Genomic DNA, 12014 nt, shown 5'->3' on the forward strand with positions numbered 1-12014 from the left:
CATCAGTGATTTAACTTTTCAGGTGTAAAAATACCTATATGAGCTAAACATAATTACATAGCCATTACAGCAGCTTTTCCAAGGTCTTTTCATTCGTGTTCAGAAAAACTCCTACCCTATAAAAACACCAATGGTCTTTACGACAGCGTACGCCCAGTAACCCGCTGGAGAGCGTTGTGTTAGTCGTCCCACGGACGTCAGTGCTCAGCTTTGGGAGCTTTTAGTGTCCTTGCCTGTACCTGCGCTGAGACGCTGCCAGGAAACGGCCTTCCTCAGCCTGCACCCACTCCTTACCTCAGGCTCTACTGCAGACCCATAAAAGATAGATAGATATGCACAGACACGGACATGTTAAAAAATACACTGGGAAACATCAAAGCAGATATGGAGAGGTTAAATAATTGTTCTTACAAACAACTGGCTTTTAAAATCGTAATTTATTAACACCCTGCTCAAGTCTGCAAACTTTGGATAGGAAAAATAATTAAATTATTGCGGCTAGAGGGTCCTGTAGATTTCCTGTGGTCTTAACATTTTTCTCAAAATAAGAAAAATATTTTAGAGGCAGCATTATTACCTTTTTTATTACAACTGCCCTATAACAGGACTGAAGAAAAGAAAACATGCTCCTAAGAGTCTGGCCACTGGATTTTAGATACAGCTGGAACTCAAAGCAGCAGGCTCTGGAGGCGCTTACTGCCATGAATTCAGGTTATGGGATACTATTTGTAGAACAGGAATGTGAACTCTGGCACCGACCATTTAGTTCCTTAAACTGTTGCAAAATGAGGCTAAAGGATTTACAGTATAGGCTTCCTTTTTTGGTCCAGCCTTTTGAGGATCACTAGGTAGGTGTTTAGTGCGTGAAAAAAAAATTAAAAAAGCAGAGTTGCATGTCCGTTGCTAACAAACAGAAGCACTGCCATGGGGACAGATGCATTAGAGCTGCAGTCTAACGGGACGCTAGGCCTGAAGAGGGGAATGGCCTACGGAATGCACCCAGGGCGAAATGCCACTACATACTACTCATCTACCACCGGCACTTGTCCTATAATCATATTTAATAGGAAAGCTGGGGCAAGGCGAGCACATAACACCGGCTCCTAACTGCAAACCTTGTTGCACATTACTGCGCACGTAAGGCGACTGAAGGTCTTCCAGGAAAGACAAGGTGCAAGTTGCTTTGAAAGACTAATGTAAAAGCCTCAACAGTCTTGTTAAAGTATCTCTTAACTGCTTGCGGTATTAGCACTATCTAAATATCACTTACAGTAATTCGAATAAAAATAAGGCCAAAAAAAAGAAGGTATTTTTGGACAGTGGCATTGATGTTCAAGCTTTACTACTGTACGCTTAAGTCGGGAGTTTAACCTTGTTTACTGCCCCCCCGCCCCGGGAGTCAGTGGGTGTTCTGGCTAAGGACTTAAACGTGGCATTCCCCTGCACTAACTAATTTAATTTATTCTAATTTCCTTTTCATTATGATCCCTTAATAAAAGCGAGCAATCGTGAAATACAGTTCTGCACACAGCCACAGCTGATTATGCCATTGTACTTTGTATCCAATAAAGGCAGCGTGCAGAAAAGCAAAATACTGTATTCAAAAGCACTAAAGAGCAGCGCTCCTTTTAGCTTACCAGTTCTTACCTATATGTTGCGCCTTGGTTATAGCTCCTGAGCAGAACCCTTGTCATCCTTCTCATTTCTGCACCAACTCCTTAGCACATTTTTGGTGCTACATAAGTAATAATACATATTTAATGATGGAACAGGCCTCAAGACTCTACCTTGTGGTTTTGCTTGGGGGAGAGACGGTTGGATGCACCATGGTCTGTAGGATCATGTTAGACGATGTTATAGCATGAGTCAAATCTCTATTAGCAATTTACTCCATTCTCTTGCTGGAAGCAGAAGACACAGAAATTGTTTCTGTGCCAGGGAGCTCTAGTACACCGAAATGGCGACGGCGTGGGCAACACCGCGTGTGTGCGCGTGCATGTGGATTCACGTTCGGAAGTGTGATTTTTCTGCACGGAAAGACAGAGGCTGTTCTAGAGAGGAATTTGGGGGCATAAAGGCCTATTAGGGACCTAAATTCTCATTTAACATGATTAACTAAAAACTGTGTAGGTGTCTGAAATTTTTTTTTGAACATGATGCTGAATAAACACATTTTTTTTTAAAGGGCAGTGAGGAGTTAAGAATGGAAATTGTGGCCTCTGAAATGCCATGAATGTTAAAAGCATTGCAGAGGGGCTCTGCCAGAGACTCCATGATTTGAGGGCTTCTGTGCTGAAGGTTCATTGTGAAATTACGTCCTTACAACCCCAAAAAACTGGGCAAATAATGATCCTAAACCAAATCATGTGACTTTACTAAGTCTTTTCAGCTTGGAGTATCAAGAAGATTTTTTAATTTACTGAAATGTATTCATTATTTAAATTTATTTTCTGGATATCATCAGATCATTTATTTAAATTGTAAATTTTAGGATTAGCATTAGTTATGGCTAACTCTGGGGCTGTTTTGACACTCAGGTGGTACAGAAGCACTTCCAGTAAGAATACTCGCATGCATAAAGTAAAAATTCATATTATGTGAGAACCTGCTCAGTCAGCTTGGAGTTTATGTTTCATAAATATTTATACTAATAAGCTTAATCATTCGTGTTGATTGGGAGGAAAAAGGGAGAGGCAAAGAGCTGCAGAATAGGAAACCTGCATACAAATTTAAGTGTCCCTTTCCGGCCGATTGCTAAATACCTTTGAGGCTGAGCCACGGGCCGCAGTTTTGTGTTTCTCTGCATTTCGCCACCGCACCGGCTTCAGCGCCTGCAGCTGTCACGTGGTGAGCAGTCCTGACTCCACATTTCGACAGTTGCCATATAATTAAAAAAAAGGGGGGGGGGATGCAAACATGATTAGAAAGTTGATGCTTCAAAGTATCATTAGAGGAGAGTTCCTACTTCAGCTATTCAACGACTCATTTGTAAGTATGGGGCGCTCTGGCTCCCCTTGTCTGGGTGCGCAGCTCTTCCCGTAATACCGCTCTGTCCTTCCTAAACCTCGCAGGTCTTTCCTCGCGTGCCCAGGCACCACCAGACAGAGGTTAAAACCAAACGACAGGAACCTGGGGAAGCGTGAGCTCATCTGGAAACCTCGCTAATGGCTAGGAGCCGCCGGGGCGGGGAGGGCAAGTTGTGCATGGCCCTTGGGGCTGACGCACAGGACGAGAGCCAAGGTCCCCTCGCTGCCAAGCCAGTTTCTAACAGCAGCCAGATGCGAATGCCCGGAGGGAAGTGTATCAAGAGAGCAAGGATTTGGGGTCGGCTGGCCTGGCTCTCCCGCTCGCTCCCCTCGCAACACCCAGGCACTTGCAGCTCAGGGACTCGGGCCAAAGCGGCTGCTGCGCATTTAAGACCTCAGCAGACTTCGCTTCCGTGAATTTGCCCAGTTTCCCTTTGGTTTCCCTGATGGAAACCTCTAGCATCCAAAACATCCTGTGCAGGAACTCCAAGTATTAGCGTGTTTGACTCATGTAAGGGAAAAAATTGAAGTACCAGGAAATGCTGACAGCACCTTTTATAGCTCCTGTCCTTCTACCTACGCTAAACGGGGCTGTAGCAAAATTTCACCCAGGGCATTTATACTACCAGGGCCATATAGCAGACAGGGCATTATATACAGCGGCACTATTTTATTTTGAAGTAAAGTTAGTTTAATTTGAAATATAATTACCTCAGTCAGGATGCCCTTGATGGGAAGAGAGGAAAGTTTTAAAAATTTCTAGAGGCTCCTGTAAGCAGAAGAGTAAAATGTTCCTGGCTGCATCCGTGTGACATAGCTACCTTCACCTGCCCTGGGTTTTCACGTGTGCTCTAATCCAGCTGAAACGGTGGGACGGAGCCCGGCCCTGGCGCGGTGCCTCGCGGGGAGCAGCTTATCGCTTTCCCTGGAGCCCACTGCCACTCAAGCCCATGGACACAGGGTCCCGTGAAACATTTTGGGGAGCCTCTCTCGCCTTTTACTTCTTGCTGTCAGTTAAAACACCATAGCCACCTGCGCTACTGAAGCAACAGTAGTTTAGCAAAGTTTTGTGCCATCAGTATTCTTCTCCGCTAAAAACAGCACCAGGATTTTTACCTTAAGGTTTTAAAATAGCATCCTTCAGTGGGAAAGCTTTGCACGTGCTCTCTCAATCCTTCCTCTGTTCCCCCTGTGACGTATTGTGTCTTAGATTAAATCTGTTCCCCTTCATTTTAAGGAGACTGTCACTCAGATAAACGGTTGTTATAAACATTAAAGCCTTACTGATAGTGAATATAGCGAGCAGGGGATAACACAGCCCGGACCAGAATAAAAACACCAAACAACATAAGGCTGGGAGAATGGAAAATGCCAGTAAAGGGCCTGTAATTGTAGATTAAAAAGTCAAAAAAATAAAATTAGCATCAATGAAAGAAGTTTTCCTGCCACCCATCACGTACTTCTTCCTTCCGTTTATGAACCGCATCTATCTAAACTCTGTTTGCATTTAACATGTTCACATGGAATCAACTAAAAGTATCAGACAAAAGTAAGTTAATGAATTTTCATAGAGGTTGTTTATATTTAGGTCCCAGAGTTGACAGTATAATTTATTGAGTATCTCACCCTGTATAGTGACATTTTAACTAATTAGTATGGAACCAGCTATACACACTGCATATGTACAGTTATTTTCATAAGGCATATAATATCTTTGCATTGAAAATAAATCAACATCATTAAATTTAATTTAATATATACTTTCTTTGAGGTGTTTATGAAAATATTTTTCTCTATATTTTTGTATGTGACATGATAGAAATATTTCATGGGAGTTACAGCTTAATATATTTTATCTTTATAAAGGCATATACAACTTTGAGGCAGTGTTTCTGATGGACAGCAGAATTCCTAAAGAATTTGTATGTGCTTCTGTGTTTTGAAATTATATGAAATTGACTTTAAGAAGTAACTCGATTAAAAAAACGCACCAATGCACAGCCAGAGGCTGACAATTAAAACTAATACATAGCCACATGAACAATATATTTATATAGTTAATATTTTTTTTCAAGATGATCAGTACTAACATATAGTATTATACATTTGGCACTACTGTTTGCCATTGGTCCAGCAATTGGCAAAAATTTGTTTCCTATGTATAAATCTGTTTGAGCATTAGATCTGGCTAGACATATTTACTATTTTTATAAAAAAATATTTAGACAGTAAGCTCACGCTGAATAACTAGGTCTACTGTATTCTGGAAACTCTTCAGTAGTAGTACAGCTTTCTCATGTTCCATATGTACAAAACTGTGTCCATTTGCCTGTAACACAAAAAAAGAAGAAGAAAAATAGATGAGATTCTGTTTAATATCTTCATTTTGGGGGAGCATAAAGGGACATATGAAAACGGAAGTCAAAGAATCATGATGTGTTAAAACAGAAAAAGAACGTAGCAGTATTTTTGACTAGTTATGCTCTGTGGAAAGTGGTTCCATATCTTGAACAACGTAAGTATAAAATAACTAATAGCCACGTAGTGATTTCCTGCAGTCAGGGCAACTGCTTGGGCCATTCGGAGTATACACTGCTTCCTCCTCCATTGGATAGATACTGCGGCACACAGAATATACAAAGCCAGAGAATAAGTAAATTTGTTCCAGAGATTTTTAAGGAAGGCAAAAACAATATAATTGAAAACACATATGTTATGACTGTCATCTAAGGTGGCAGTAACAGGCAAGCAGCTAACGCTCGAGAAAAAGCAGCAAATGTACGTGGGATGCTTAAAGACACCGCTGGGCCCTCCGCTTCGAGGCGGCGGCAGGCTGAAGAGCGCGCTAACAGGACCAGAGGCAATGGACACAAGCTGGAAAATGGGAATTCTGGTTTGGTGTAAGGAAATTCATTTTCACTCCAAGGGTGGTCGAATACTGGCACAGGCTGCCCAGAGAGGCTGTGCAGGCTCCATCCTCGGAGGTGCTCGGCACGCACCTGGGCAAGTCCCTGCCCAAGCGGAGCTAACGAGTCCTGCTTTGAGCAGGGGTCGGGCTAGACGATCTCTGGGCGTCCTTTCCAACCTAGAGTATTCTGGGATTCTATGATATTCCGCATATCTTTGGGAGAAACACTAGCTCTGGGACAGAGCTCAAAGCTAATGCTTCCCACTGCCAAGGCCGCCGCAGGCTGAGCCCATACGCAGACATGCTGCCTATACACGGAGGGAAAATTGTACGGAATGAACTCTTCTGCTTTAGTGCTCATCAAAACCTTTCTGCAACTTCTCTGTTACAAAGCTACTTAGACATCATAGCTGATACATCTCAAATGCCCTTTTGAGAAGCACAAATAGTCAGTTTTAAACAGCGTGCCTGCATATCACTGTCCGAGGGTGACACGCGTTACCAGCAGCGTGCTGAGCGGCCCGAAGCAGCCAAGGTCTAAGATCCACCACCATACAGGAATAAAGGACAGTCCTTGGAAGTGCCTAGATCCTGTCCCAGGGGAACGAGAGCTGCATACACCTGCCACCCGAGCATCTGTGAAAGCCTCCAAATTACCACCTAGGTGCCACCTAATTCCTCAGATGCCAGCAGAGGCCTGTGACTTCCTTCCCCTGGGGAGCCCATAATATAAAATATTTTTGCATTGAGAAACAGGAATACAAATTTCAGTCAGGAAAAATTTTCAAAGACGACCTTCATTCATACGCCAGCATTAGGAGGCCATTCTGCCTGAGGCCAGCGGGAACCCTGATGCAATTCAGAGAGAAACGGAAGAAGAATCTTTTTGTTCAGTGCATTCCCCACACAGCTACCTGGCATCTTTATCGCTTACTCAGGAAAACCCCCAAACTTGGACCACACCAGTTCTGGCTTCTCCCCTCATCATTGCCAAGTTGGGTGATGAGCGGGGCGGGAAGATGCTGGTTGTAGGTTCAGGTCTAGCTGCCGAGGAAACCTCTTTTCTACACTGAGAGTTTCTCAGCAGAACGGCAATGGAGGGGTTCTACTTCCAGAGATACCTAAGCAGGTTACAGCCAGAGGGATTTGTTATTAAGCATATAAATGATAAATTATATTATCACATACATGATAAACAGGAATCTTCCACTGCTTTCATTCCATGTGTGCTCTTACATTCCCCGTAAAACGTGCTATGAATTCAGTATAAATATTTACACATTGAATAACTAATTATTTAACTGAATTAACTGAATAAATAGTTATCAGGAATTACTATCAGTTATTATCAAGAATTCACAGTAATTCAAAATGTTTGACTTTTTTTCATCTTTAGCCAGTTTTGTCTTGAGCTATTTATAATTTCACGATTGGCTCTGGAAATTTGCTATCATTTCCTTGCCAAAATTTAAATGCCAACCTGTTAAAAGATAACACGAAACTTCCTGAAAGGAAGCGTTCCCTAGCCATGGGCAAAAACTTACAGCATTCATAAACCTGAAACGGCTGTTGTTTTATGTGGGACAAGCCGGACAGCTGTGCAAATACAGGCAAGAATCCGGAGATGCTGTGCATGCTGCCCAGCGGGCTGTTTTATATGTAATATTTCTTCAGAGCAGAACACTATTTCTGAAAGAGGATCAGGAGATAGTTTCCTCTTCATACATATTCATTGTTATCTGCAATTAAAATAACTGTATTTTACACATCTTTTTGCCATTTTTAAACCTATTTTTGACAGAAAAGTCCTAACCAAGAATAACTACCTGACAGACTTGCCATGGATCCGTCTCATGCTTGCTGCCCAGAATTCAAGGCATTGGCTAGGCGGCAAAACCTAAAGCAGGAAACATAGTGCCTGGCTTCCGGAGAAGCGGCTGCAAAGTTACTATTTCACCGTGCGTTAGCAGCAGCTGTGCTGGACCATCATTTCAGGATTTCCTTCCTGTGCTGCTAGCAATATAATCCGAGCCTGGCTAACAAAGTCGAGACCCGCATCGCTCATGAGACGTTTCATGGCTCCTGCGGGTGACAGATGTCTGACTGAGTCCAGACGCTCAGCAGCACCTAGAGAAAGGTGGACGCGAACAAGGAACAGCAAGTTCTCTTACCGCTCCCTCCAAGGTGGTGACTGCCTGATGCCTTTCGCCCCTTCCTGTTAGTATTTATGTTATGTGTACACATCAGATATATTTGTTGAGGAAGGATTAATTACTTTTACAGCATTATCAAGGTTCAACACACACAAAGGACTGTGAAAACATCTTTGCATTCAACTGATGTAAAACCTGATCCTGAACTACAGTCAGGAGTTAAAATGTTATCTGCAATTGGAAATTGGTGCTTGACTCGAACGCTCAGCCTGTAGGAACACTAGACTAACCACCAAGCACTGCTGAAGACCATGTAGCTGAATATCCCTTTTCCACATGGCAGATGGGTGCGAGTTGCACAGATTCACCACTGCTCCTAATTTAATACCATTGAAAGGTGCAGATTTGAATCCCATCCTCATCCTTCTCGTGTTATTTTGAAACTCCTGCACCCTACACACCCAAACTAATGAAGACGACGGCACAGGAAAAGGACCCAGAAAGCCCTCCTGTTAGAGTAGGGAGGGAATTTTCCACTGATCTATGAGCAGCAAGCTCAGTGATCACACCGTAGACAGAGCAGTGTTGCCCCGCAGGGGGTAACTAGTGAGGATGAGGTTTGCATATGTCCTGGCATCACATCTGCTCCTTTGAGAGACGTTACATCGCATATCCAGATTTTCTCCAAACTCTGAAAACACACGGGGCTGAAAGCAACCCTCCTCTTCCTGCTGCCGTGCCTGCTGAGCGGAGCGGGGCTCTCGGCAGTGCTGAAGGAGCCGGGACCTCACCAGTGCTACGGGCTTCTGGTGCACAGCTCCACTGTCGGGAAACCCTGAGGAGAAAGCCGAAGACCCTGCTGGGCCTTGGCCCCGCTGCAGCATGCTGACGCAGGGAAGCAGCAGCAGCAGCTCGAGCTGGGAACCCCCCCTCCAGGCAGCCCACCTCGGGGCGCCGGGCGGCAGCTGCTGCCCTGGGAGAGCCCGTCGCACCAGGCCCGTCACCGCCAGAGCCCCTGAGAACCTCCCTCCCGGTCTCACCCAGCCGGCGGGAACTTCACAAACGCACGGGTCGGGCAGGATTTGCAACCGACCTTTTCCACAATTGCTACAGAGGAAATACGAACGAAGTACATCACGGGCAGGCTATCACCAGCTTATGCTGGCAGATCCTTTAGGATCAAAGTGCTTTAATGAACCGGCAAGACTTTCCTGTACTTCACAAGCCGAGGAAAGACCCTTCTCCTGGCTGGATAGAGGCCACGGTTGTGTTTCACTGGACTTGCAGGGACCAGAAAGCGTTCATTCCTGAGGACACGCACTAGTCTTCTACCAGAAAAAGGCAACTGGCGAAACTGTTTGCCTAAGAATTACAGTTTCTCAGTTAGTTAGGTAAGTCTACCCAGGGAAAAGAAAGCCTTTTAATTTTTAAACCATCCCTCCCTCTTTTACCAAAACTGCCTGGGGAGACACACAAATACATGACAGAAGCTTTCCTGTTCCTCTTGAAAACATCCTGCTAAACAGACTCTTCAGTGTAAATGTTTAAAAAATTTCCCCTTGGGGCCTTGGCCTGATATTATCCTTGCTGTATATCACCTCTTGAATAAACGGAGTTTATTGACAGACACGCTTGGATGTCCCAGTAGTGGTGACATGGGGGTTACCTAACACGATAATAAATAAAGAAGCCAGCCAGTAACACTGGGAAGAAAAGCATCAGAGATGCTAGAAGCGAAAGTCTGTAGCACAGACGTTGCAGAGGACCAGTAAAACCCGATCGCCAGGGCAGATGGTGTGGGATAAGAGTGGGATAGGACTGAGGAAACCTAGGAAGATAGTTCCTCCACCAGAACTGCAGCAGAAACTGAAGTCACAAAAAAATGCGCCTGTGGAAAGAGAGTAAGAAGTGCAGACAGCTATAAAACCAAAGAACAACGATTATGGGAGAAGATGAGCCTGTTTCTTATGTCTGAAACAGTTTATATAGTAGCAAATATTATAAAGCCCTGATCACAGATATGATGTCATCTCATAATATAAATACAAATAGAGATGATGGCAATAGGTGAAAATGGAGATGAAGAAAGATCAGGTGAAGCTAGTGAGTGTTAATACTCCTAAGTTCTTAATGCCTTGGGAACTGGACACTTTTAGCTAAAGACATTGCTCATGTTTAAGAAATAAAATAACCTTCATCCCTTCACATCCCTGCTTCTTTCCCCCGTTAATTCCTCCATGATATTTATGACTTACTTTTTATTTGCCACAATATAAATCAATACCTGACAACAGGTATTACACATGGGTAGAAGTAATTGTAAATAAAAGGAAAATACATGTGTGCAAAGTGCCCTGCAATTACAGAGAGCTTCTCCAAATCACAGGTCTATGCAAACATAAGATGGTTTGGAAAGGGCGAAAGTTGGACTCTGCCATCTCTAGAGATCAGCTGGCAGGACCGAGGACATCAGTACTGGGGCACCAAACCCAGCAAAGGGCTGTTTTAAATGATTTCTGACCCCTCCGGAGGGAACAGGAGGAGACCTGTGACTTGGAGCCTGCTCACGGTGCTGCTCAGCATCGCTTCTCAGATTTTGCAGTTGTAGTCCAAACCTTACACAGGGTTCAGGCCCTCAGATAGTTTCTTCCTAATATATATTTGCTGTATTTTCTACACACATATGTAGACAAACCTCAAAATGATGAACGTGTAGTTCAAAGACTAAAGCAGAACGGACACAATACATTAATTGTCTCTGTAAAGGCGGCTCTTAAATGTAAAACTAATCAAGGGCAAACATACTATGAAAGAAAATGAGAGATACATCGTTAATTCCATTTTTGTTCCATATCACACCCTGCTGAAGAGGTTTTTAAGTCAGGAAATAAATCTGATTCTGAGAACATTGTTACTAAGTAGGCACAAGTTTAGGAATACATAAGTGGGTTCCATGAATCATTTTGCATTAATTTGCAAGGCAATCAGTGTATTATTTTCTTCCACGTTTTTTGACTCATTATAAATTTGAATAACTAAAATTTCCAATCAGGTTTTGGAAGGCTATATATATTAAACGCATTTCAGTTTCGGAAAATTCTGAAGTCATAGATTCTATTCCTTTAAATTACTTTGGATAATATTTTGATTAAGGTATTTTGCATTGCAAGGCGAATGAAGGACAGTCTAGCATTACCGCTGCAGGCCCATTTTAATAACATTTAAGCAGATGGTGTAGTATAAAGTAGATTTCTGATAAAATTAACTAATTTCTGTCTATACTAATGGTTGCAATCAATTAATGAAACTCATTGAAAACAGTGGAAAATAAAGCACTCAACAAACTTCATCTATATAATGTGATGACAAAATCTGCAGAGTAAAATTTCTGCTACCTAAAGAATACAGCAATACCTTAAATATGATTATATAAATACAGGTAAATGGTCCTATTTCAGGAGCACAGGCTGAAACATGGGAAATTCCAACTAGATATATGGAACAATGTTTTCCCCATGAGGGTGGTCAAAGACTGGAGCAGGGGCCCAGAGTGGCTGTGGGATCTCCATCCTTGGAGATGAGCAAAATTTGACTGGACAAGGTCCTGGACAACCTGCTCCGCTTGGACCTGTTCTGAGTGGGGGTTTGGACTAGCGAGTTTCAGAGCTCCTTTCCAACCCGAATTATTCTGTGGTTCTTTGCTCCTCCTTAGGGCAGCTGGAATTTTCAAATGGATGAATTAGCACCAATCTATCTGAATCTAGATCTTCAAATATACACAGATCTTCAAATACGTAACAGAGCAGGAAATTTTTTTTTCATTTATTGTCAAGATCTAGGTTAATAATATATAGATATTAAACCATATATACACAGAGAAAAAGTTCTGAAAAAAGAACAGCAGAAAGAATGAAATGTTGTCCAACA

At 43.0% G+C, this 12014-nt stretch overlaps 1 protein-coding gene across 1 annotated transcript in view; it reads right to left on the bottom strand.

The window, feature by feature from the left end:
- Positions 1 to 5247: 5247 nt before the first annotated feature.
- The window catches only part of LRRC7 (leucine rich repeat containing 7), a 114158-nt gene continuing 107391 nt past the window's right edge, over positions 5248 to 12014 (bottom strand). Inside the window, exon 24 of the mRNA XM_026074542.1 lies at positions 5248 to 5355. Within this exon, the coding sequence (XP_025930327.1) occupies positions 5248 to 5355 (108 nt within the window). The remainder of the gene's footprint in view (positions 5356 to 12014) is intronic.

Source organism: Apteryx rowi, unplaced genomic scaffold (genome assembly GCF_003343035.1).
Source record: "Apteryx rowi isolate R43461 unplaced genomic scaffold, aptRow1 scaffold_39, whole genome shotgun sequence".
Lineage (NCBI taxonomy): Eukaryota > Metazoa > Chordata > Aves > Apterygiformes > Apterygidae > Apteryx > Apteryx rowi.